At 44.6% G+C, this 24,253-nt stretch overlaps 1 protein-coding gene across 7 annotated transcripts in view; it reads right to left on the bottom strand.

Moving 5' to 3' along the window:
- The window catches only part of LRCH3 (leucine rich repeats and calponin homology domain containing 3), a 99,472-nt gene that overhangs the window by 56,979 nt on the left and 18,240 nt on the right, over window positions 1-24,253 (bottom strand). For all 7 annotated transcript variants that reach the window (XM_083177441.1, XM_083177438.1, XM_083177442.1 and 4 more), the window contains exons 2-3: window positions 2,917-3,061; window positions 2,453-2,579 (exon numbers count right to left, since the gene is read on the bottom strand). In XM_083177441.1, coding sequence (XP_083033567.1) covers window positions 2,453-2,579; window positions 2,917-3,061 — 272 coding nt within the window. The remainder of the gene's footprint in view (window positions 1-2,452; window positions 2,580-2,916; window positions 3,062-24,253) is intronic.

The following is a 24,253-nucleotide window of genomic DNA, read 5'->3' as shown; positions in this document are numbered from 1 at the left end:
CACTCACTTTTCATTTTGGGAACATCTGAACATTCCACCTAGGTCAGATCATACAGTATTTTTCCTAAGGAATACACAAGGTCTACTCTTTCTTTTGACTATAGCCTCACTGCGATCCTCTCTCTCGCCTATGCAAACATTAGGTAGATATTTTGCTCTCACTTCGCAGTGTGCTCCAATATTGTAAATTGCATAGCTTTTACAGCTCACTTAAGGATCTATAACTGCCCAAACCCTGTTATTTAGTCTCTATGGTACATGTCCTAACTTGCTAGAGGCTTATTACTAGGGTTGCCACCTCATCCCTTTAATCCTGGAGACATATTAATTACACAGGTTCTGTGGCTGATTAAAAACAAAAAAACAGTTGGAATGAAGTCTGATGGCTGTTTAAAAAAAACAGTTGAAATTGAGTCTTGAAGTGAGCCAGCCACAGAACCTGTGTAATTAATATGTCTCCAGGATTAAAGGGATGAGGTGGCAACCCTACTTATTACCCACCTTCAATTAATCCCATGCGGTGGAATGGCATCCTACCCCCAGAAAACCATGAACTGGTATTCAAAAGTGGGGCTGAGCACTATGTCCAGTGCTCAGTCCCAAGTCTGCACTGGCAGTCAGTGATCAGGACAAATCTATTAAAATGATGGCATTTCGTTCCATGGCACTTACAGAAAATCTTCCAATACTCCTATGAGTTACTTTGAATGAGGTGTGATCAGGAAGGCACTCTGTATCATACATTTTGGACTGGTCTGACAATTTTGGCCATGCGGAATAGTGTACACATCTCATCCCCCAGGTCAATAACATCAATGTTCCCACCCAACCTACTTACTCCTTATTGTTTGTACCTATGCCTACGTGTTTCAAAGCAGACTCAAAAACTCATATGGGCTCAATGCAGTGAAATGTCAGAGCACACGCAATAGGAAATCAGAAGCCTCACCAACTCTTTCTTCCATAAAATAAATTTTACTTAATTACCAAATGAAGCATATTGCCAGTGTAGTAAATAATAAAGTGGATAATGTATCCTGTACCTAGACACCCTGGCTGACATCACAATGACACTTGTAATATAAATAAGTGACTCCCCCCGATTGTGTATTCACTCTAAATCATTGTATGTAACTGTATGGATGATTTACTGTAGCACTAATGAACGGAGTTAATGACTTTTTTACTTTTTAGAAAAAGTATAAAATACCCTCTGTATCCATTCCTTTTATATTGCATATTATAGGGATTAAGCAGTTAGCCAACAGCTGGCATAATACTGTTCAAGTGTTAACCTGCAGATGTGACTTTAAATGATTCACTTACAGATCGGTCTCAAATAGAGTGGATATGGATAAGTATGGAAAAAGTCTTGTTTTAAAGCAGTGCATAAATAAAAACCATTGGCAGTACTCATGGGACACCCTACAAATAAATAGTAATGCATTTACGGGGCAATTCAATAGTTTTTTGCCCCCGACCCCCCATCTAAAGTGACAGTAGATCTGGAGGATTTTCAATATTTCTTCCCACTAAGCACAATACAGCCAAACAGTTTGGTTCTACCCATGCAATGCAGCTAAACCTGTCTAAACGGAGGGTCGCAACACAAAGACTACTGTTTGGGGTACCTAAACAGCCAATGTTTTATTCATTTCAGCTTGACCCCTATGTTTGCTGGCTATCATTTTCTTTATCATTCCTAAAAATTGCAGACATCAACCCTGTGACACCATTTAACTGCCTCCACTACATAGACCAGGGCTGGGCAATTGCGGCCCTCCAGATGTTGATGAACTATACATCCCAGCATGCCTTGCATCAGTTTCAGCATGGCCACATAGCAAAACTAATGCAAAGCATCCTGGGATGTGTAGTTCATCAACATCTGGAGGGCCGCAATTGCACAGCCCTGACAGACACATCTTTTATGCGTGCTGTGCACACTGGCCCTTGGGTCCAGTGTGCCCAAACCACACCCCCTGCACTGATTACTTACCTGTCTAGAGTCCTATGTCAGCACTGCAGCTAAATAAGAAATAGCACTGCAGATATTTCGTAGTGTTTTAGATAGTTGGAGAAGAAATGTTTCGCCAGGAACACTGCTCATGTGCAGAGGAAGCCTACCGGGAGTGTTTGCATGCGGTACCCCCCCCCCCCCCCTTCTTAAATCCCCCTTGCTCCAATACTTTGCTTATGGTTACTAACAGTCCTTATACTCTATTCATTGAAATTTGCATGCTAACCTGCGAGCACAGTCCCTATATACAGAGGGGGGGGGGGGGGTTGATTAGATTACATGTACAGAAATATATTAGTTTTAATGAAGCTTTACAGCTTTACTTCCAAAATGTGTCCATATCAGCATCCTGCTCCAAAAATAACTACAGTGAACACTATACAAAAGCATTGATAGCATGTATTAAATTGGTATGATGAGCAGAGTACCTACCAGCTCGGTCAGATGCCTCAGAAGACCAATTTCTTCTGGCAAAGAGTCCAACTTGTTGTTACTAGCGATAAGCACTTTCAGGGGGAGACTGCAGAGGTGCCCAGGGAGTGATGTCAATTGGTTCCGACTTGAAAACAAAAACAAAAATGTAAATTAAAATGGACACTGCCATCCATCAACTTGCACATGTGATACAGTATATACAGATTGGAGACCTAAACAAGAACTATAAAGATAACTGTATTCAGCATTGCAATGTTTCAGATATTAATTCTGCCAATTTGTATCTTTAAGAAAACACAACGAGAGCACTATCCAAATAGAGTTTTAGCTTCACACGGAGACTGCATTAGATGCTCCCTCTCTGTGCCTGGTAATGCAATTGCTGTTCATTAGCAGTAAGACTCCTGAGAATGTAGAGATTTATCTCATTGTTACACAAAGTTATACAATTAACACTGTACCTGAGGTTGAGTAAGGTCAGGGCTTGCAGGTTAAGGGTGGCCTCTGGCACATAGCGGATGCAATTCTGATAAAGGTTTAGACTTTCCAAGGATACGTAGTGGCAGATCTCTGCCGCAATCTCAGAAAGCCTATTCCGGGACAAATCTAAAAAAATAAATAAAATAAAGCAAATTATGAAGATTATTAGTTTTCCATTATGAGATTAATAATAATTCATACTAGTCTTGCAGCAAGCACACAGGAGCTACAAACGCCTACTGTCATATAACTAGGGCAGTGTTTTTCAACCACTGTGCCGTGGCACACTAGTGTGCCTTCAGTTGTTCTCAAGTGTGCCCCCAGATCTAGAGATGCCCAAACCAGTTTACAGCCATCACCATTTCAACTGTTATTTACTGGTCTCTTCTTTTCATGTAAAGGGCCAATGTATTTTATTTTGTTACCAGTGTGTTTGTTTTTTTATATGGGGGCCAATAGCTTTGTTTTTTTCCTGTGGGGGCCAATGTGTTTTGCCCTGTGGGGATCTCATGGTGTGCCTTGGCAATTTTAAAATCGTATTTAGTGTGCCGCAAGGTAAAAAGGTTGAAAATCACTGAACTAGGGTGTAATATTGTGCATATATTTCTCATAGCTGAAGCTTTAGAAAGTTTAGTGGAATTACACCTACAATTACAGATAGAAAATTCTCAATTTACATAACAGTAAATACAGCTGCTCATCGGGCAGCCAGCTGCCACACATGCCTTCAGTCGTGACCTTCGCTCATTCATTTGTAACCAGATTTATACCTTAGCAGTCACCTGCCTATAAAAATGATGCAGTTGCTAAGACACAGGGCTTTGACGTTCTGAGGTGTGGTGGTGGTGATGGCAGGGGGGTGAAAGGAGCTCGTCTGGGAGCCATCTAGTGGCCGCCGGTGCACCATATGTCAAGGGGCAGCATTAAACTTTTATTATACAGGATAGCTTTACAACTTTTTAAAATGTCTGTTGATATTATACACAGGTGTCTGCACCTATGATTACATGTACGGTTTTAACTTATTGCTGATATTAAAAGGTAATGCGTTTTCCTTTTGAAGTTTAGTTTTCTCCATGTGGCTCATACAGATCTAAGGTGTGCTGCACCTTACAGAAGAAAATAGAATTCTGCAAATTTCAATTGGAATTTGCTAAATTTAGCAGATTAAAATACATTATCTAAGATGAATAGTAAATGTGTAAAAGTGTGTACAATCTGCTGGATGAATCATTAATAGTTTTTTCCTACACTTAAATGTAGGTGACACATTGGATCCTAAATGAAACCAGGTGACAACCATTTCAGAGCTGAATACTAGGAACCTTCCAACCTCTCAGAATGTTGCATCTACTTTCCACAAACCATGGCCAACAAGGGCTTCAAAAGGAAAGATACATTTGTAACAGAATATTGTAAAGCAGAATACAACAAAACTGTATATACAATTTTGTGGAAAATGTCCAGCTATCTAGAACCATGTCGCTGTATTTCTCTTGTAAGTCAACAGCTGTAGTACAGCACTAATATCCACTTGTGTACACCAACAAGCACTCACATACACTGCACAAAAACAAATGTGCATGCATTTGCACAACTCCGTCTCAATGCATCAATGGGGTAAATAATGTACTTAAAACAACTAAAATGCAAGGGAAGGAAATCAGGTCAAAATGATGTTGCTCGTTTAACAAAAATTGCATTAAATAGGCAACCAATTCTTAAGTGAAAATGTAATGGTTACCTGTGCCCTTGCTTGGCATCTATAGCAATGGGTGCTTATCAGAGCTATTCAACTGTTACTCAGATCAGGCTCCCATTAGCAGGGGCACACACATTTTGCCTTGCCGCCTCCTGAGGTGCGACATTTTATTTAGCTTTTACAGTCATTAGCACCAGTAGGGTAAGCTGGAGGCCAGCTGTGAAAGCATCAGTTTAAAGCAGCATCCTTGGCATCATCTATATGGAATTACAATGGTTGAAGATCTTGGACAACCTGTTCTAGCCATATTTACTTTGGTGCATCCTGTGCTATTTTCCATCCATTCTGGTGTGTGTGTACTTTAGGCACCGGTATAGTATTCTTTTTTAGGCTCCATTCTGAAGACATGTCCAAACCACTTTAAATACAATCTTTTCTATAGGATTCAACTGTGGGTTGGTCTTGGCATAGTTTTTGGTTGTTTTAATTTCTGCAGCGTCTCTTAGTTTTTATTGTAGTATGCTTCATAAGAATCTCAATGAAAACATTCCTTGTTAGGCAATTAAGGATTGTCCATGATTCTGAAGCATAAAGTAACACTGGTCACAGGCACTGAATACCTTCATTTTTGTGGCTATGGAAAGGACTTTTTTTTCAGGGATAACCAAGGCAACTGTGGCACAACCTAGAAGACTTGTAATGTCACTTGTAGCAGAGGTGCGAGAAAAAAAAAATATGTTTAAAGTCCATATTGTGGGCACCCAAAGCCTTCCTTTTGGACAGTTTTAGCAACTTTATGGCACTAAAACCCAGAACTGCCAACAGGGTAAAATCCAAATGGTCATCTGATTAGAGAAACAATTGCACAGCTCTGATAGACGTAAATTGCTATAGACAGCCAGCAGGAAGCAATTTAATTGGCCTATAAATTCGTGCTTTGCTATGTCATTTAGAACCTATCCAATTACATCCCCACTGAACAGTACAAGCATATCTTCACCTATTTTTTCTCCCACTTCTCCATCCTCCTGACCACCTAGCTGACATTGCTGGGTCACCATATAATACAGCCCACCAAAAGCCTTTGCAATCTTGTGGACCTTTATGCAATAGAGAACACTGCTTGTGTGTCAATGCCTATATCCCTAGATTGTAAGATTGTGAGCATGGCCTTACTAAAAGTTTGTCTGCAACTACCCAGTTTGCTTTATCCCTATTACCAATTGTGAAGCCCAATGGAACTCGCAGCAATGTATAAAAAAAATGTTTATAATGTCATTCATGCTTGCTGATTAGTGAGTTATTCCCTTACAAGTGCATATTGCAACTTATATTATATATTGATTAAAATTCATACAATATTAAGAGTTGAAGGTTACAGCAAACCACTACATACAAATCTTTACATTTTACACCCCAAGCCTCTATGGATCTTTTCCAACAGCTAGGAAATAACCCACTTATAATAAGACAAGTGAGTCTAGAGTAAGTAAAGCTTCAAGAACAGGTAGGAGAAGACCGGACATCCTGCTAACTGGCCTGATTCTGGTGGGGCAGGCCCAAATCTGGGTGACTGACCCACATAGTTTAAATGCAGGGACAGTTAGGAGTTACATTCTGCTCGTGAATGGGGAACTGCATGCCTTCAATGGGATGGCACTCCAAAAATGTTTTTTAAATGGAATGTTGAACATCTGGCAGCCAAAGAAAAAACCAGTGCCAAACCCTGTTCTATAGTTACAAGATTACAGCAGTGTCCGGCTTCAAATAGGCCACTAACCTACTGTATGTTCTTTTAGAGAAACTAATCAAATCTATACATACCGCAGACTTCACTGATATCTGGTCCTTTACTCACGGCCATGGTTACACATTAAAAATTATTTAGCGTTCAGTTTGGAAAAAGGGATTCAGAAGTACTTTATGTACAAAAATCAATGTATGTGGCTCAAGAAGTAAGTAGATCATGAAGCAGTCCCTGAGAAGACACTGAGAACTGTGCAGTCATAAGAGGAGTAATGGCATCTGTAATTTATATTTAGCATTTCTTAGCACGGAAATAGAGTTTGCCAAATAATGACAGCACTTCCCAGGATTCATGTAGAGGGAGAATGAACCAGAGTATAACCAGTATAGTCTTTGCTTACGGGGCCGGCATATGTTAGGTAGATTTAAGGATACCTTTCTAAAGACTAAAAATTTGAGCCTGTCCAGACTCAAATGAAAGACCACAGAAGAGGTTATATTTTGGCTAGGTTAGCACTTAGGGCGGTATTCAATGCCCTCTGCGAGCGATGGAGTGGGGGGTTTGTACACCAAGGATGGCTTTTCTTTTAGCAAGGAAAAGCCATCATTGCCGTCCAGCCCCCACACCGGCCACTTGCCATATTCTATATTCCGGGGAAATCCTCGCCGTAAGAGGGCGGCGATGATTCCCCAGAACAGAGAGGTTCACGAGCAAATGCAGGGAGCCTGCTGCATATATCGGTTAGCCTCACTGTTTTGACGGCCGTACTCGCCATCTCCTCCTCATGTCAGGGAGCAGGCGAGGTAGAAACGGAGAGTGAGGGGGAACGTTGAATACTGATGGTGGGCTAATGGCACTGCTCGCCGTATAGCTCACAGTCAGCCGCTCGCCCCCCCACGCATTGAATATACCCCATAGAATTAGCAATAAGTGAGTTAAAGAGAAATAACTAATGTAACAAATTGTGTCTTGATTGCAAAAGCTAAAGATTTCTTGCTAGAAACTTTTTTTTTTAACATTAGGCACTTTTCTATGAATGATCTAGTAAAATGCAACACAAAAACGTTCCAAACAAGAAGCACAACCGTATTGAAAAGAAGCATAGTGTGTTACAAGTAATGGGAAATATGATTTGTTGCAATTTAGCTATAATTTTTGTGGTATCTGGTCAAACTATGGACAGTAGCTATGTAGATGTTCATAAAGTCAACACCACAATGTTGACGTTAGACCGCCAACATGTTTCAAACTGTGACAAGGCCATCTGGTCGACAGTTTCGCAATGTCAACATGTGGATGTGTGACATGTAATGTCAACATGTAACGTCACCAGGTGGAATGGCGACATTCTAAGGATGCCTAAAGTTAGGAACATAAACTGCTGGGAGGGCTAGGCTGTGTGACGTTAAATTTACGTACAGTAAAACTCATCACAAGCTCGAATACCTACACCAGAACGGATCCTTGTATGACCAAAAGGACCCAGAAGACCATGCTTGAGATGTTACTACTAGAAGGTAAAAGACCACCAGGAACCACTTGAGTTGACAGTTCATCATAACAAGCTGCTAGAAAATGGTGAATGTTGACATTGTCACTCTCAACATGCAGAGTTCGCAGGCAAGCTGCATGTCAACAGCTCAAACCTTGTGAGATTCTAATGCCAAGTCATACCATACCCAAATGTTTATTACACCCCAATATTATCTAGTCAATATTGAACCAAACTTATGGGGTGATAAATGACTGAAACATCTCAGAAGTGACCCAAATTATGGGTATGCTATTGGCAGATGTTTTTACTTGTGTGGCCTGGTTCCTCCTGAAAAATACCTGTTCGTGACTTGTGCAGCCCCAAATCAGTAGAAAATGCAAATTTCTGCCCATACCCAAGGAAGGAACCAACAGAATTGAGTATTAAACTGCTGCATGTAGGCTGCTTGTAGTTGATTTTGCTGATAAAGAAAGACAGGATTACTTACTGTGCTTGTTGTGAACTAAATGCATTAGGTTTAGCTGCATAAAATGGCTAAATCAGCATAAAGTCTTGGGTAGCATGAGCAGGCAGACTATTCACAGATTTCTCATGCCGACCTTTCATGTGTTGACCTTTTTATGGTCTATCTAATAATACACACCCCCAAATGAGAGAGTAGATTTGTAGCCTTGAGCAGCAGAATTGGCCCTTTTGGTCAGCTTATAGCTGCGGTGTCGGGGGAATGGGGCCTCATCCAATACATCACATGCAAAAGCACTGTATGCGCTTCAGCCTGGGAAGGTCCTGGGCGGCTCAAGAGGGATCGAATGGCCATACACTACTGCAAGTATTCTCTGGTGATGCTAGATTAATCCAGCATGCTGGTTATTAATCACCGGGTGATAGCCTGGCCCCATGCTTCTCCATCGCCCCTACACATGGAGTGATGTAGGGGCATTTTCTAAGCAAGATCGCTTAGAAAATGCCCTTAAATTGCTACATGTGTAGGCCCCATTAGTTAGTGATCAGAGTAAATAAACTACCGTATTTGCAACAAAATATGCCAGAGCATAGATTTCTGCAAAGAGAGCTATTTATTCATGAAGAGCTGTATCCAAAACTGTACCTTTACCAGGAGTCCACTGTTACAAATCCAATCAATTCATTTATTTAAAAGACTAGGTGATTCATCGCGCCCTACGGGCGCTCTTCACACCGTCGTAAGGGGCTGCGCCCCCTTAATTTGTGAACATTTGTATATGAGAAAGATGGTTAGAATTGTATGAAAGATGGCCTGTATTGCAACTTGAGTTATAGGTGAAATGTGTTAAATAGAGAGCATATGATGTGGAAGGGGGTGTGTATTGTTTTGTTTAATTAAAAAACGGTTACAGAGTAAGATGTACATTGATAGTGTGGATGGTACAGTGACATTTGTGGGTGTGGGGGGGGGGGCTGTGTGTGCATGTTGTTTAGGTGTGTGTGTGCAATAGTATAGTAGGGTGTTTCTGAGTCAGCGGCTCCCCACTGGCGGAGGTCACGACACAGGAAAACAGGAGGCTGGGTAGTGATAGGGGTGTGTGGGCATAAGGGGAACTAAAGAGGTGGGAGATACTGTGCAGCTTCTGCCAGTGGATAAGGGTCCAGCGTGGCAGTACAGGAGTACAGGATGGTGGCTCTTAGTCAGTGTCTCTTCCTACTGGGTGGGAGTTCGGGTGCATGAGAGCAGGAGGCTGGGCTATGAGGCATGATAGGGGCATGTGGGCAAAACAGCGTCAGCGACTCCCCAGTGGTGGAAGTTACGGTTCAGGAGAGCAGGAAGCTGGGTAGTGATAGGGGTGTGTGAGTATACGGGGGACTAAAGAGGGGCTTAGGGGTGTCCTGAATTGCGGGAGGGGCGCGGAGGGTGCCGTGAATCAAGGGAGGGAGGGGGCGCAGGTGTCGGCGAATCGCGGGAGAGGGCGGGGGTCCGCAAAGCGTGGGATTGGGCGTGAATTGCGCAAGGGGGGGCACGATGAATCACCTAGTTGGATATATATTCTTGTAGAAGGATGGTAGGATGTTGCTGTCATTCAGAATGCATTTACATAAACAGTAATAGTAGCAGAAAAAGGTCTGACTTAAAACACCTACAGTAAAACTGAACAGGTGTTATATATTATACAAAGAATTGGTTGATGATGTGTAGGTTGACGTGCACATAGTTCATAGTTGTCACTGGAAAAAAAAATTGCTACAAGAAAAAATCAACACAGAAAGTTCAACACATGTAAATGTTGACATAAGTGTGGCACTTCATCGGTGTCCATGTCGACACATGAGAATGAATATAAAAACATTCAAAAAAAGAAAAATAAATCTTCAAAAACTCATGTCAACCTTTTTCATTGTCGACCATAGCCGTGCCAGTGTTTTGCATGTGCTATTTAATCCTGGGGTTGCCGTGAATCGCGCGCGGGGGTGGGGGGAGGAGGTGAGGGGTGTCCGCGAATCACGGGAGGAGGGGTCGTGGGTGGATGCCGTGAATTGCGGGAGGGGGGGGTCGCAGGGGGGGAGGGTGTGGGTGCCGCGAATCGTGGGATGGGGGGGGGCGTGGGGGGTTGCAGTGAATCGCGGGAGGGTGGGTCGCGGGGGCGGGGGGTTGCCGCAATGACAGGAGGGGGGGTCAGGGTTGGGGAATCGCGGTAGGGGGGGTCGTGGGGGGCACCGTGAACCGCGGGAGGGGGGGCCCGGGGGGTTGGCGCGAATCGTGGGAGGGGGGGTCGCGGGGTGTCGCGAATCGCAGGAGGGGGTGTGTGTCATGGGGTGGGGCCACGAATCGCGGGAGTCACCGGGGGTGCCGCGAATTGCGGGGGGTGTGCTGCAAATCGCGGGAGGGGGGTCGCAGGGGGGGCCGCGAATCGCCACAAGAAAAGGTCAACACATGTAAATGTTGACATAAGTGTGGCACTTCATTGGTGTCCATGTCGACACATGAGAATGAATATGAAAACATTGAAAAAGTGAAAAATAAATCTTGTCAACCTTTTTCATTGTCGACCATAGCCATGTCAGTGTTTTGCATGTGCCATTTAATCGTGGGAATGCCGTGAATGGGGGGGGGGGGGGGGGAGGGAGGTGCATACCCAACATGACCCTCGCCAGGAGGGACACATTGCTCTGTTTCTGGACTTTCTTCTTAATTTATGGATTACCATCACCTGTGCTTAAACACCTTTCTTATCAATTACCCTGTTTAAAATGACAGGTGATGACAATCATAAATTAAGATGGAAGTCCACAAACAGAGCATTCTGTCCCTCCTGGAGAGGTTGGGAGGTATGGAGGTGTGGGGCGCTCACCTGGTGTGTCTGGTGAGTAGCTGTGTCTTTGCTGTGTAACATGGAGAGGCAGAGGGTGTCTGGCACTGTCTGTGGGCTCACTGGGCTGGTTCTCTGTCATGTGAGTCAGTCATGCGAGTCAGAGGCTCCACCCAGAGCCGAATTTCCCATTAGGCACGTGAGGCACGTGCCTAGGGGCGGCACACGTTTGGGGGCGGCACTTGGATGCATGTGATAGTACTGTCAGCCCAAAATGTACCAATAACTGCAAAATATCCACTGTACTGTACTATATTCCATCTTAAATATAGTGTAAATGGATGGGACATGCAGATACTGCCCCTGTAAATTGTCCTACTTAGTAAACATTATTGTTGTGCCTAGGGGCGCCCTCATCCCTAAATCCGCCCCTGGCTCCACCCAGCGTTATAGCTCCAGACACACTTTGAGTGACAGATGTAGCCAAATATATAAGAGATTACATTTCCACAGCCTCTTGAGGTGCAAGCTTAAGTAAGCGAAAACACTGATTTGAGCTCCTCAACCATTACATTAGATGGGGGTTTAGTCACTGGTCACAGCTAAACCCATGACTAATGTGCATGAATACAGGGCATGTATGCAAAACATAGTGGAAGGGAACAATTGAATAGTTACATTGGGGCAGATGTATTAAGCCTGGAGAAGAGATAAACTGGAGATAACTTGGAAGAGTTAACGCACAAGCCAATCAGCTGTGTTTGAAATATGACAGTTGGGATCTGATTGGCTGGTGCGTTATCTCCTTCCACTTTATCTCCAGTTTATCTCTTCACCAGGCTTAATACATCTGCCCCATTGGGTGCCCACAAAGCAATGGAATCTGCCCCATAGTGCCATAATTAGTACAGCTAATGGTGTCAAGTTATCTTCTTTCCTTTAATGAGAAGTTCCTGAAAATGGCTTTTAGGAGCCAATGTTACCTGATAGATTAATATAATTTTAGTTCTGAGAAAGTTTCACATACTTCCAATATGTGAAAAACCTGGTGAGACACTGTGCTGAGCAAGAGGACATACATACATACATACATACATACATACACTAGATGGCCATAGTTACCCATTCCCTATGCAAAGCCAACTGTAGCACATAATGGGTGTTATTCTGGTTCACTCGCAAAGGCAAATTCCTTCTCAAATGGACAGAACCATGTTCACTGCAGGTGGCGCAGATGTAACTTGTGCAGAGAGAAATAGATTTGGGTGGGGGTTTACTTCAAAGTGAGATCTATATTGCAGTGTAAAAATAAAGCAGCCAGTATTTACCCTGCACAGAAACAAAATAACTCACCCAAATCTAACTCTCTCTCTGCACATGTTACATCTGCCCCACCTGCAGTGCACATGGTTTTCTCCATTTGGGAAGGAATTTGCCTTTGCGAGTGAACCAGAATAAGGGCCAATGTCAGCCAATTTAGTATGAAAGCAGGATTTAGAGAACACAAATGTTAGTGTACAATGTGTCTGAAAACGAAAATATGGCGCTGTGCATAAAAAAAACTCAAATGTACTTGACGACCTCCTTTGTGTAAACGAAGGATAATAGAGCATTATATTTTCATAGTTTACACCGTGTCCAGACCCATATCCCCCCAACCAATTATTTTTTGCACTTCATTTTTCTTCATGTCCTAATTAGCCTCCCTACCAAATATGGTAACATTCTGGTTGTTAGAACAAGAGTCAGACAGCTCTGAATAGGGTCAGTTTAATTATGTTCACCATCTATAAATCTCTAATATACACCAAATTATAGTAATAGGAAGGCACAGCCATTGTAACTATTACAAAACATTTTAAAAGTATCCCGTGCTTTTCAGTCATGCCTTCGTATTATTAGAACCAGATGTTTATTTGTATTTTCCCTGGGTAAGTGGAATCTCTGCCAGTGCTCCCTCTCTCTGCATGAATAGAACTACATCCAAAACAAGAATACATCACATCTAGCAAAAAGCAAATATATCTATTTCTATAAATATATCACCAAAGCCACAAAAGGAAGTAAGCTGGACAATAAAATTCTTTAATTGATATCACATGTGCAAACCAATAAATTATAGTCATCTAAAGCTAAACAAACCCTTTAATATATATTCACATTACGAGGAATATATGATTTACTAAAGAAAATCTTTAAACATCAAGAAATATAAAATGACAAATTCTAACAATATAACTTCTTTGTGTATGTATGTGGTTACTGAATCTGACCACTCTGGAAACCCTGAAAGTTGCATCAATGGTATGTATTCAATGCAGTTTGCGAGTGGTGACAGCGAGCAGGGCTTCCTGCTCGCTGTCACCACTCACCCTGACAGCATTCAACACAGCCTCCGCATCCGCCAATTCCCCCTCGCTCCGTTTTTTGAGGGGGAATTGGCGGATGCGGCTCCAGAAGCAGCGAGACCCGCGGCTAAAAACTGTGAGTTTTCTGCAGCAGCCGCGGGTCTCGCTGTTTTGGGGAATTCTCGCCGTCACAGGATTTCCCCAGAGCGTTGCATAGTGCGAGCGGCCGGCGCGGGGGTTAAACAGCGAGGATCGCTGGTTTTCAGCAATCGTTGCTGTTTAACCCCCTCGCACCGGCATTGAATACATGCCATTGTGTCCAGTAATGGCAAGGCGTACCAGTCACAGAAGGACAATAGGACACAGTATAACAAGGCTGCTTTTGTATTTATAGCACAGCCCTGTATGGCTTTTGCAAAGTTTCTTATTACTTTATTTAATTCACATCTTAGTATCCATTATCACAGACATCGAGTTTGAAAAAATCCAAATGGTTGCCTGCTAAAATTAAATTTATTCTTTGCTCTCTTCTCCACCCTAGGACACAAACAGAAGAATTCATGTGTTTTGTAGGTGGCCAAAGTTATTGTGAGCCCATCAGAGCAATTTAATCCCTGGCTCTCACAGACCATGAGTGTGCACCCAGGAGTACTGTGTTTAGCCGCCAGTAGTGCACACTTATAGCACATTTTAACTAAACCCCTCAGGAAACTACCAGATAAAGTATGTCCCTCTGCGGATATACATGCCTGTTCATTCTGTCACATTTAAAAAGAGGATTTTTGTATTTACCGTTAAATCAGTTTCTTTGAGTCCACAGGAGACACTGGGAGGAGATTACACTGGGTTATAGACAGGTGGTCAGTGGGAGCTGGCACTTTAAAAAATGTAGACGTGTGGAGCTCCTCCCCCCTCTATGCCCCACAATCCCCCAAGTCAAGAAATGGGCCAAAGGGAGCTGACAGTGAGGAATGAGAGGAAGTTTACACACCTACACGCAACAAATAAGACAAAACAGAACATTAAAACCACAACAAAACAAAAACAGGAGAAGCAGCTCTGTGTCTCCTGTGTACTCAGAGAAATGAATTTAACGGCAAGTACCAAAATCCTCTTTTCGCTTTTATCCAGCAGGAGACACTGGAAGGAGATTAGACTTGTGATGTCCTCAAGTTACCCTCACAGACGGGAGAGCATTGCTGAACCTGTAACACCAAATGTAGAGGCTAAAGTCACAAATGTGTCAAACAAACGTACAGAGAGAAGACCAGGTGGGCTGTAGAAGCATCCCTATGTGCAGACCATGAAGTCCCCACAAAACAAATGGAATGAGCCCAGATAGAATAAGGAGGTTGATGTGCTGTCCGGTTAGCCTGCCGAATAGTCAATCCATCGGGCCAAGGACTGTTTGGATGCAGGCCATCCACGGCGCATAGCATCATAAATAACAAAAAGGGAGTTTGATGGCAAGGATGGCTTTCCTCGCTGAAAAAAAAGCCATCCTTGCAGTAGAAAAATAGGAATTTGGTACTCACCGTTAATTCCCTTTCTACGAATCCATAGGGGACACTGAAGTCACTATGCTGGGGATAGAGTGGTGCATTGGAGGAGTCAGCACTCTAAGACATTGCAGTGTAGCATGGCTCCTCCCCCTCAGACCCCAGTCTTAGTTAACTGTGCCTGAGAGGAGAGAAGAGACCAGGAAATCTGAGTGAGAGAGAGAGAGATGGAGATGAACAGCAAACATAACAAGTGTAAACTGCAGACAATCGCATGCACAACCAAACAACGCATGCAGACTGAACACACCCATACCCAGTCAAGAACAGTGCTGGGAGGGCGTTCAGTGTCCCCTATGGATTCGGAGAAAGGGAATTCCTATTTTCTCCTTCATCCAAGGGGAAACTGAAGTCACTAGGCTGGGGACGTCCCAAAGCCATCCCCACGGGCGGGAAGGTGCTGAGCATCCTGTAGCCCAGCATGGCCGAAATAAGAAGAAGAGGCCGCAAAAATTTAAACTTGTACAATTTGATAAATGTGCCGGACCAGACCATGTTGCTGCTCTACACAGCTGAGTCAGAGAAACACCTCTAGCTGCCGCCCATGAGGGTCCCACTGAACGTGTGGAGTGAGCCAAAACTTTGGAAGGCGGAAGCTGAGCCGCCTGCACATAAGCTTGCCTTATGGCAAGACAGATCCATCTTGCAAAGTTTGTTTGGAGGCAGCATAAAGAACGAAGAGTGAGTTCGACTTCCGGATCTCCTTGGTCCTGTTCACATAAACCCGTCAGTACCGGAACAACGATAGGTTGGTTGAGATGATACGCCGACACAACCTTTGGGAGGTAATCCATTCTGGTCCAAAGTTCAGCCCTATCCTGGTGAAATACCAGATAAGGAGATCGGCAAGACAGGGCACTAAGGTCAGACACCCGTCATGCCGAAGCAAGAGCCAAAAGCATAATCGCTTGCCACGTGAGAAGACGGAGATCAATGGATTCCAATGGTTCAAAAACACTGGACTTGAGATAATCAAGTACCAGAGGCAAATTCCAAGGCTTCTCCGGGGCCCGAACAGGTGGCTGGAGCCTAAGGACTCCATTCAGGAAGGTCTGAACCTCCGGAATGACTGCCAAGCGTCGATGAAAAAATATCGACAAGGCTGACCCCTGTACTTTAAGCGAGCTGGAGGCCCGCCTTAAACCACGCCTGTAGGAATCAGAGTAACAGAAAAACAAATGTGGGTATCTTACGGCGTTCACGCCACATAACCATTCCAAAGACCATAATAGTAACGGAAAGTGACCTCCTTCCTGGCTCTGAGCATCGTTGGAATGACCGATTTTGGAATACCACATCTGCTTAACAGCACGGCTTCAATAGCCACGCCATCAAACGCAGCCACGGTAAGCCTTGGTAGACAAATGGTCCCTGTAGAAGAAGATCATCCCTTGGAGGAAGATGCCAAGGATGGTCTATCAGGAGCCCTTGAAGATCGGCGTACCACAGACGAGGCCAATTAGGTGCCACCAAGATGACTGTTGCTGATTCCCTCTTGATCCGTTTGAGTACTCGCGGCAGCAATGGAAACAGCGGGAATAGGTAAATCAGAGAATAATCCAAACCGCGGTTAGGGCATCTGTTGTCAGGATCCTGTGACCTGGAACAATATCGGGGGGAACCTTGCAATTGTGTTTTGAGGCCATCATGTCTATTTGGGGAACCCCCCAACGGTGGACAATCTGAGAGAAGACCTCCTGGTGTAGGGCCCATTGCTCCGGGTGGACATCCTGGCGGCTTAAGTAATCCACCTCCCAGTTGTCCACTCCTGGTATGAACACCGCTGAGAAAACCAGGGCCTGACGTTCCGCCCACTGAAGGATCGGTCGAACTTCCTGCATAGCTTTGCAGCTGCGGGTAACGCCTTGGCAATTTACATATGCCACAGCCGTGGCATTGTTTGATTGAATCCGCACTGCGCGTCCCCGCAGGAGCAGGCCTGCATTGAGTAAAGCCAGTCGAATTGCCCGAAGCTCCAGGATGTTGATCGGGTGCTTTGCCTCTTGTGGAGACCACCGACCCTGAAAATGTTGGTCCATCAAAACAGCACCCCAACCCCTGAGGCTGGCATCTGTTGTGACAATAGTCCATTCTCAGACCCCGAAACGGCATCCCTCCAACAGATTTGGTGCATGGAGCCACCATTGCAGAGATAGACGATTGCATGGGGACAGAATAATCAGCTTGTGCATGTGCACATGTGAACCTGACCACTGATTGAGACGGTCTAGTTGAAAAGTCCGGGAATGAAAAGGGGAGTGCCTCGAAGGATGCAACCATTTTGCCTAACAGGCGGATGCACAGGTGCACTAACACTCTGTGAGGACTGAGGACCTGTCTGGTCAATTCCTGAAGAGAGAGAATCTTGTCCATCGGAAGGAAGAAGATCTTCTGTAAGGATGTGTCCAGAATTAGTCCCAAGAAAAGAATTGCAAAAAGGTTTATAGACTGGTCTGTAGCGCACCCAGCAGCCCCAAAGTTGTAATTCCTAAAGTCCCTCACCAACCTTCACCAACACCATATACAAAAACAAATGGGAGTACAACTTATCGGGCGCTTGGAGTCCTTGGATTCACTCGGATCTCTCCGAGGTATTCACATAAAATGAAAGATGAGAGCAAGAGATAGTGAAGTACATTTTCGCAGTGCACTAATTTTTAAATGAGTGCACTTTGAAAACGTCTTTATTTTATCTAACTCAATGGATTCAGGAAAACACACCGCCGCCTTAGAGGGCCGGCCAAAGTTAGGGAAAAAAGCCGGAGGTTCCGGTACATTTAAAGTAAACTTAACAGCCTGTATAAGGGCCTCCCCCCGTCTGCCTGAGGGAGGGGGTCATCCTGCACATCTCCATCCCTCTGAATCTCCTCCCAATAACAAGGGAATACTCCTTTTTAGAGGTGGGGGAGGGGTGCTTACAGGCTGAGTGGTTGTAGCCCTGACTAGGGAATCCACTGATTTAATAAGGTCCCTGGCCCAGGAAGGTTCAGCTAAACCCTTAGAAGCTAGTTGGGTGTGTAAAACCTTCCTGTCCCTGTGGGATGCAGCTAGTTCTGCTTCCAGGGAGGATAACCACTAGTGACCCTTCCACATTGAGGAGGGGAGAAGGGGCTTTGTCTACTTCTTCCCTTTCATGGTATACTCTGCACAGGGTTACACCCTTAATGTGCTGAGTAAACTGTTGATTGCACTGGGTGCATACAAACCGTTTTTGAGAGGCTTTTGAGTGAAAACTCCTTGCAATCATTAAAAAAACAACAGGTAATAGTCACAGCACCCCAGACTGACCACACACACAATTACAGGTAGCAGTGAGGGAGAGAAAGATAATAGGGGAGAGGAGTCCGCTTTCCCTGAATTAAGCCCACCACAAAGATTACACTCCAGCGGGAATCCCAGTGGAAAACCCTGTCACTCAGCCAGCACAGTGAACTGGCCGATGAAGTGGAGGAAGCGCTCTGATGCCCGGTGCAGGAGATTCGTTGAGGTGCACCAGCAGGAAGAGGCAGCGTGGGCTGTAAAATGGTGCCTCAGTGCAGGAGAAAGTGAGTAGCTCCACCCCCTTCCGTCGCTCCGCTCAGCGCGTGCTATGTGACATCTGCCTTTTCTTGCTGGACCAGCGCGCACTCTGGTCCAGCCGTCACCCGTGCTGGCCGCGGGTCCCCATCGACGATGCACTGGTGGCCAGGGTTAGAAGCGTGCGCCGCAGGCAGTGCCGCTGTGACCCCCCCGTGGGCATCCTACGGAGCAGGCAGCCAGCAGGGTCCTCTGGCTGCCTGTGTACACTTCTTAAATAAAAATAAATTGTAATACAAAATTATAAGAGCCCCTTTATGAGGAGCCCTAACCCAGGGATCAGACTCCTCCGGGCACTTAACTAAAGACTGGGGTCTGAGGGGAGGATAGAGGGGGACGAGCCATGCTACACTTCAATTTCTTAAAGTGCCGACTTCTCCAATGCACCACTCCATATCCCCAGCGTAGTGACTTCAGTGTCCTCTTGGATGAAGGAGAAAAAACCCTTGCCGTGGAATTGAATACCGCCCAAAGTCGTGGTAGACAAACCGGCCTTGCTGGAGTAGGTCTCGCTGACCTGGCAAAGGCCACAGCTTGTCCACTAGCAGATGCAGAAGTTCAGGAACCACGCTCAATCTGGCCAGTAGGGGACTATTAGACTGACCATAGCGAACTCCAACTTGATTCTCTTGAGACCCTTCAGCAGAAGCGGAATTGAAGTAGAGAGATAAGAGACAATACGGGTAGCTGATAATGTGTCAAACGCCACCACCTGTAAGTATCAAGTACTTGACATGTACAGAGTAGTAGTGCTAGGTAGTAGTCCCTGGATGCCATAAAGGTATACCTGGGGTAACCCCCAGCACTAACTGCGAGAAAACTTCTGGCTGAAGCCACCATTCCTCCGGGTGTAAATCCTGACGATAGTTGGCCTCCCATATTTTCCATTCCAATGAATACTGCCGAAAGAATGGAGTCATGTAGTTCCGTCAAATGAAGAATCCTGGTCACCATCCTGCATAGCCATGCAACTGCGTGTACAGTTCCTCCCTGTTTGTTTACATAAGCAACCGCTGTCACATTGTCAGACTTAGCCTTAGCTTGAAGGAGGGGAGAGGACTCCCACAAAGCATTGTAGATTGCGTGAAGTTCCAGGATACCAATTGGTAGGTTTGTGTCTTGGGGAAACCAGCAGCCCTGAAGATATTGATTCAAAAAACACTGCCCCATCCCCTCAGGCTGGCATCTGTCTTGAGTAAAATCCAGTCCTGCAACGCAAATCTGTGGCCTGATTGTAGATTCTGCAACTGAAGCTATCAAAGAAAGGAGGACCAGAATTTGAGCAGACAAGCCTACCAGTCGATGAAGGTGAGATCCGGACCGGTGTCAGACGATCCACTTAAACGTAAATGGAACAGACTGAACTGAAAGGCTTCAAAAGCTGCAACCATCATCCCCCAACAGTTGTAAGCACAAGTGGAGCGATACTGGCCATGGTTTCAAGACCAGATGAACCATCCTCTGGATGTTGAGAGCATTGTCATCAGGAAGAAACACACGCTGTTCCTGGGTGTCTAGAATCATTCCAAGGCACAGAAGACATTGAGACGGATTTAGATGAGATCTTTTGAAATTCACTATCTAACCATGTTGGAGTAATGTCTGATATGTGAGAAATATAAATTGAGCAGCTCCTCCGCTGAACTGGCTTTCAGTAACAGGTCATCGCCCGAAGAATCTCCAGTGTCAAGGCATTGCTGTTCCAGAATAGGATACCGTCCCTTAGACCAATATCTATCCCCCAGAGTATCAACTATCAACTGGGTGGTTCCATGCAAATAGGACTCTGCTGAGGCTCTGTAATGTAAAACCAAGTAAATTTAGCAGCCCCAACCTGGAGCCCTCTGAGTGAGCCTACGCTTTAAAGCTCTGCCCTTTTTGTTCCATCTGCCCAGGACCCACTCTGCAGTAAAACCATATGGCAGGGTCCTAGTGCTAATAATTGCTTGCAGCGCTGCTGTTTACCCTCCGTGCAGTCTCTCACCCCCCCCCCCCCCACCCCACACACACACTCATGGTATCGGAGCCTGGCATTCAACACCTGGAACTCCATGTAAATCCCCCCCTCCCCGCACGAGGAGTGTGCACAGTACACACAGTTGCGGCTCCCGGCAGGAGACCGGCCACCAGATGCAGATTCCAGCAGGGGGAAACACAGTGGCGGGGGTAATTAGGCATTTAACAGCCATGGGGCACATAGCGGTCAGGTGAAACACAGGGTGCTTACCTCCCTTGGGACCTTAGGTTAGGTGCAGCCGGCTGTGGGAAGCGCAGAATGTTCCTCTTAGTATAAGCCCTGAAACATCCTTCCCTGTACTAACAGGTCGCCAGAGACCCAGACCCCTCTTCTGTAATAAGAAGGGAAGGGCTCTTCCTGAGGTAGTACTTAAAATTATTTAGAATATAACAAAAGCGATTGAAGACTGGAGCTCAGTCCAGCAGTGACTGGCTTCCAAGTCACATCTAAGACTGGGGGTATTGTGGGGCATAGAGGGGTCAGGAGCCCTACACTTCAAATTTTTTGGGGAGGGACAGTTCCCACTGTCCACCCATCTATACCCCAGTATAATCTCTCTCCAGTGTCTCCTGCTAGATTTTTTTTAAAAGTATCTATAAGCGTAGTGACACAAGATTACAAGAGGCATATAACAGAACTCAATTTTATGACCTCTTTGCATTTATTTCAGGTTAATGCTCATTTGGACTCATGTCTCCTGGTATCTATTTCAGGCATAGGCACAGTACAGAGTAGGGATTACCAGCAACGGCTCAACTATTAACAGTCAATGGTTTTAAGCCATCAGCATAAAACCAATGATGGTTGAGACATCGATGACAGAATACTGTTCACTTGCAGACATACACCAACTTGATCTAGTGTTTCATATTAATCAAACTATCAAGTTCCAGTATAATAAATTGCTGCCAATGATTTAGTCTATCTGCACATTGAAAGGGCTATATACTGTATTTTATTCCAATTTGGCAACCTTATGCAGGTGTTTCTAATACAATAGCTTGAGGAATGGTCTAATGACAGATATGTCTTATATCATAGGAGAGAGTGCAGGCAGGTCCTTACATATGGCAGATAAGTTACAATTCCCTATGGGTGCTGACAACATGCAGAAGTTTAATCATAAAACAGTGTGGAGCACACACACACATTTATATATTATGGTTTCAGTTGATATATCTACAATGTCTAGATAGACAGTCAAAAGGTCTACCAAAAAAAAGTCAACATTCAATAGGACGACAGGGTCAAAAGGTCAACATGGGAAAAGTTTTTCATGATTTTTTTTTAAGCTGGCTTGTTCTTACGTCTCCATTCATGTTGGCTTAATGGGAGAATATAATAGTGTGCCATGCATAACGAGTCACTGCACCCGAAGCACGGCGAGCAAAGTGAGGACACATGGGTGAGAAGTCTGTAGTTTGGGTGCCCAAACCCAGACTTTTAGGGGGCCCAAATGAGAACTTTAGAACTTTTATTTAAAGTGACTGACTGCTCTGGATCTAGCTGCGCAAAGTAATTAAATCCCAGAGCGGTCAGCTGTTTTAAACTCTAATGGGCATCTTATAGACAACAATTTAATAGCTCCAATAGACGCTTATTCGTTTAGATGGCAAGCAGTGGGCACATGTCACAACTAGGGCTTATTAAATGTTTAAGTGTGTTGACTCATTATTTCTGTCACCATAATTAGAATTTTCGGTACTTATGTAATATCTGGGCTCCCGTTTTTCTTATGAGACCGTGTCCCCTCGCGGGGCTCGCTGCGCTCACCACGCTTCAGGCACGGTGGCTCGCTGCGCTCGCCACACTATATAAAATCAACTCCATGCGTAGTTGGATAGTAGGGGTATGAAAAAATGGGGTGCATTTAACATGGGAGCCCAGATAATACATAAGTACCGAATTTTCTGCTAATTGTGACAAAGTGAACATTGTTTTTGGTTCTTACTACATGACCTCTTATAGGCGATTCAACTGTCACCATACACCCTGTGGTTATTTTGGGGTTTACCTGTTTGGACCATTTACTTATCATGGCTGACCCCCTTTATCACCCCACAGACCTTGCCATTAATTTATTTTAAGGTTATAGAGCACAGGTCTTCAACCTGTGGCCCTCCAGATGTTGTGGAACTACATGTCCCAGCATGCCCTGAGGTTTTTTGGCATGCTCTTATAGGAAAAAATGTGGCAATGCATGTTGGAACATGTAGTTTCACAACATCTGGAGGGCCAAAGGTTGAAGACCCATGTTATAGAGCCTCCTAGTGTAGTATATTTAAGTTCTGTCCCATCACCACATAACATAATGAAAATGTGTACCCAATATGGTAGTTATATCCACTTCAATTGTGCGGTTGAGAGCCTCCTCACATACTGTACATACACGAGGAAGCTCTTATGGACATAGTTAAAAAAAAAAGGGGGGGGGGTTATGTCTGGTGCTTAGTCTGGTTTCATAAAACTGTGTTGGGTAAGACAATCAGGTAAGGTAAGACACTAAGGTAGCCCAAACACAACCAGCCAATGAGCCATTTTCCCGGCGATGGACGCTGATGCGTGCTCCCGCATCATTGCCGGGACACACACACTGGGCGGCTTTGAGCTGAAAGTCGCTAAGTGGTATTTCTCTAAATAGTGTGGTGTGGAGGAGGAGAATCACTAAAAATTGATTCTGTATTTTATACAGCCAGTTTTACACTGGCCACTTAATACCATTAGACTGTGTATTAAATCTGTGTAATAAACCATACTGATTGTCTTACCCAGCGCACTTATGAGTTTTGGTCTTATGGACATAGGATGTTTGTAGAGTGCACTAGATTAGCACCCCAGCACACCGGCTCCATATGCAATACCCTTGCATTTGCTGCACATTGAACAAGGCACTATTATACTGTAGGTAAGACTGAAATAAAATGTATATAGTATATCAGTTATGGTGAGAGTTCTCGGCACTCTCAGTTGGTTTAGTTGGGCTACTTCAGGGCATCATAACGTAATATGGGCAATGTAAACAAAGATCATCCGACCCGGGACCAGTTTACACCAATAGGGGATTGCATACCTCCCAGGCGTAGCGTCCTGCGGTAAGTCTGGAGGTTGGACAGGGGGCGCGCATGCAGCCTCCGCTGCGGTCTGCTGGGCTATGCATACAGCAGCGGAGCCAGGGAAGAGATGAATAAATGCCTGTATGCGGCATCCATTCCTCTCACAGCATGTCGGATGGCATTGCAGGGGTCCTGGCTGGCAGATTTCCCTGCTCTAATCGTCTGCCTACGCCGCTGTCACCTGCCGACATGTGTTTTGGGGAAAAAGAAGGTATTATCATCTCAACCCTGTAATACTTCTAACACTTAGTAGCTGCTCTCACTTCTATAACACACTTTAACACTTTACTTGCTATCTCTCAATAGTGTGATTCCTTTGGTGGGTGTGTCCCACCCCTAAACTTACATCACAATTAGAAGGTTAGGCACTTATCCAATGATGAGGTTTCAAGGACGCAGTGGGTAAACCTATATTTTCTATGCAAAGAACTTTTCATTTAATTGCAAACATTTTTACAATTCTGTTTAGTAATGCTAGGA

The sequence above is a fragment of the Crinia signifera genome, chromosome 3 (genome assembly GCF_055691185.1).
Source record: "Crinia signifera chromosome 3, ASM5569118v1, whole genome shotgun sequence".
Lineage (NCBI taxonomy): Eukaryota > Metazoa > Chordata > Amphibia > Anura > Myobatrachidae > Crinia > Crinia signifera.
This window is presented reverse-complemented; position numbering and strand designations above follow the sequence as displayed.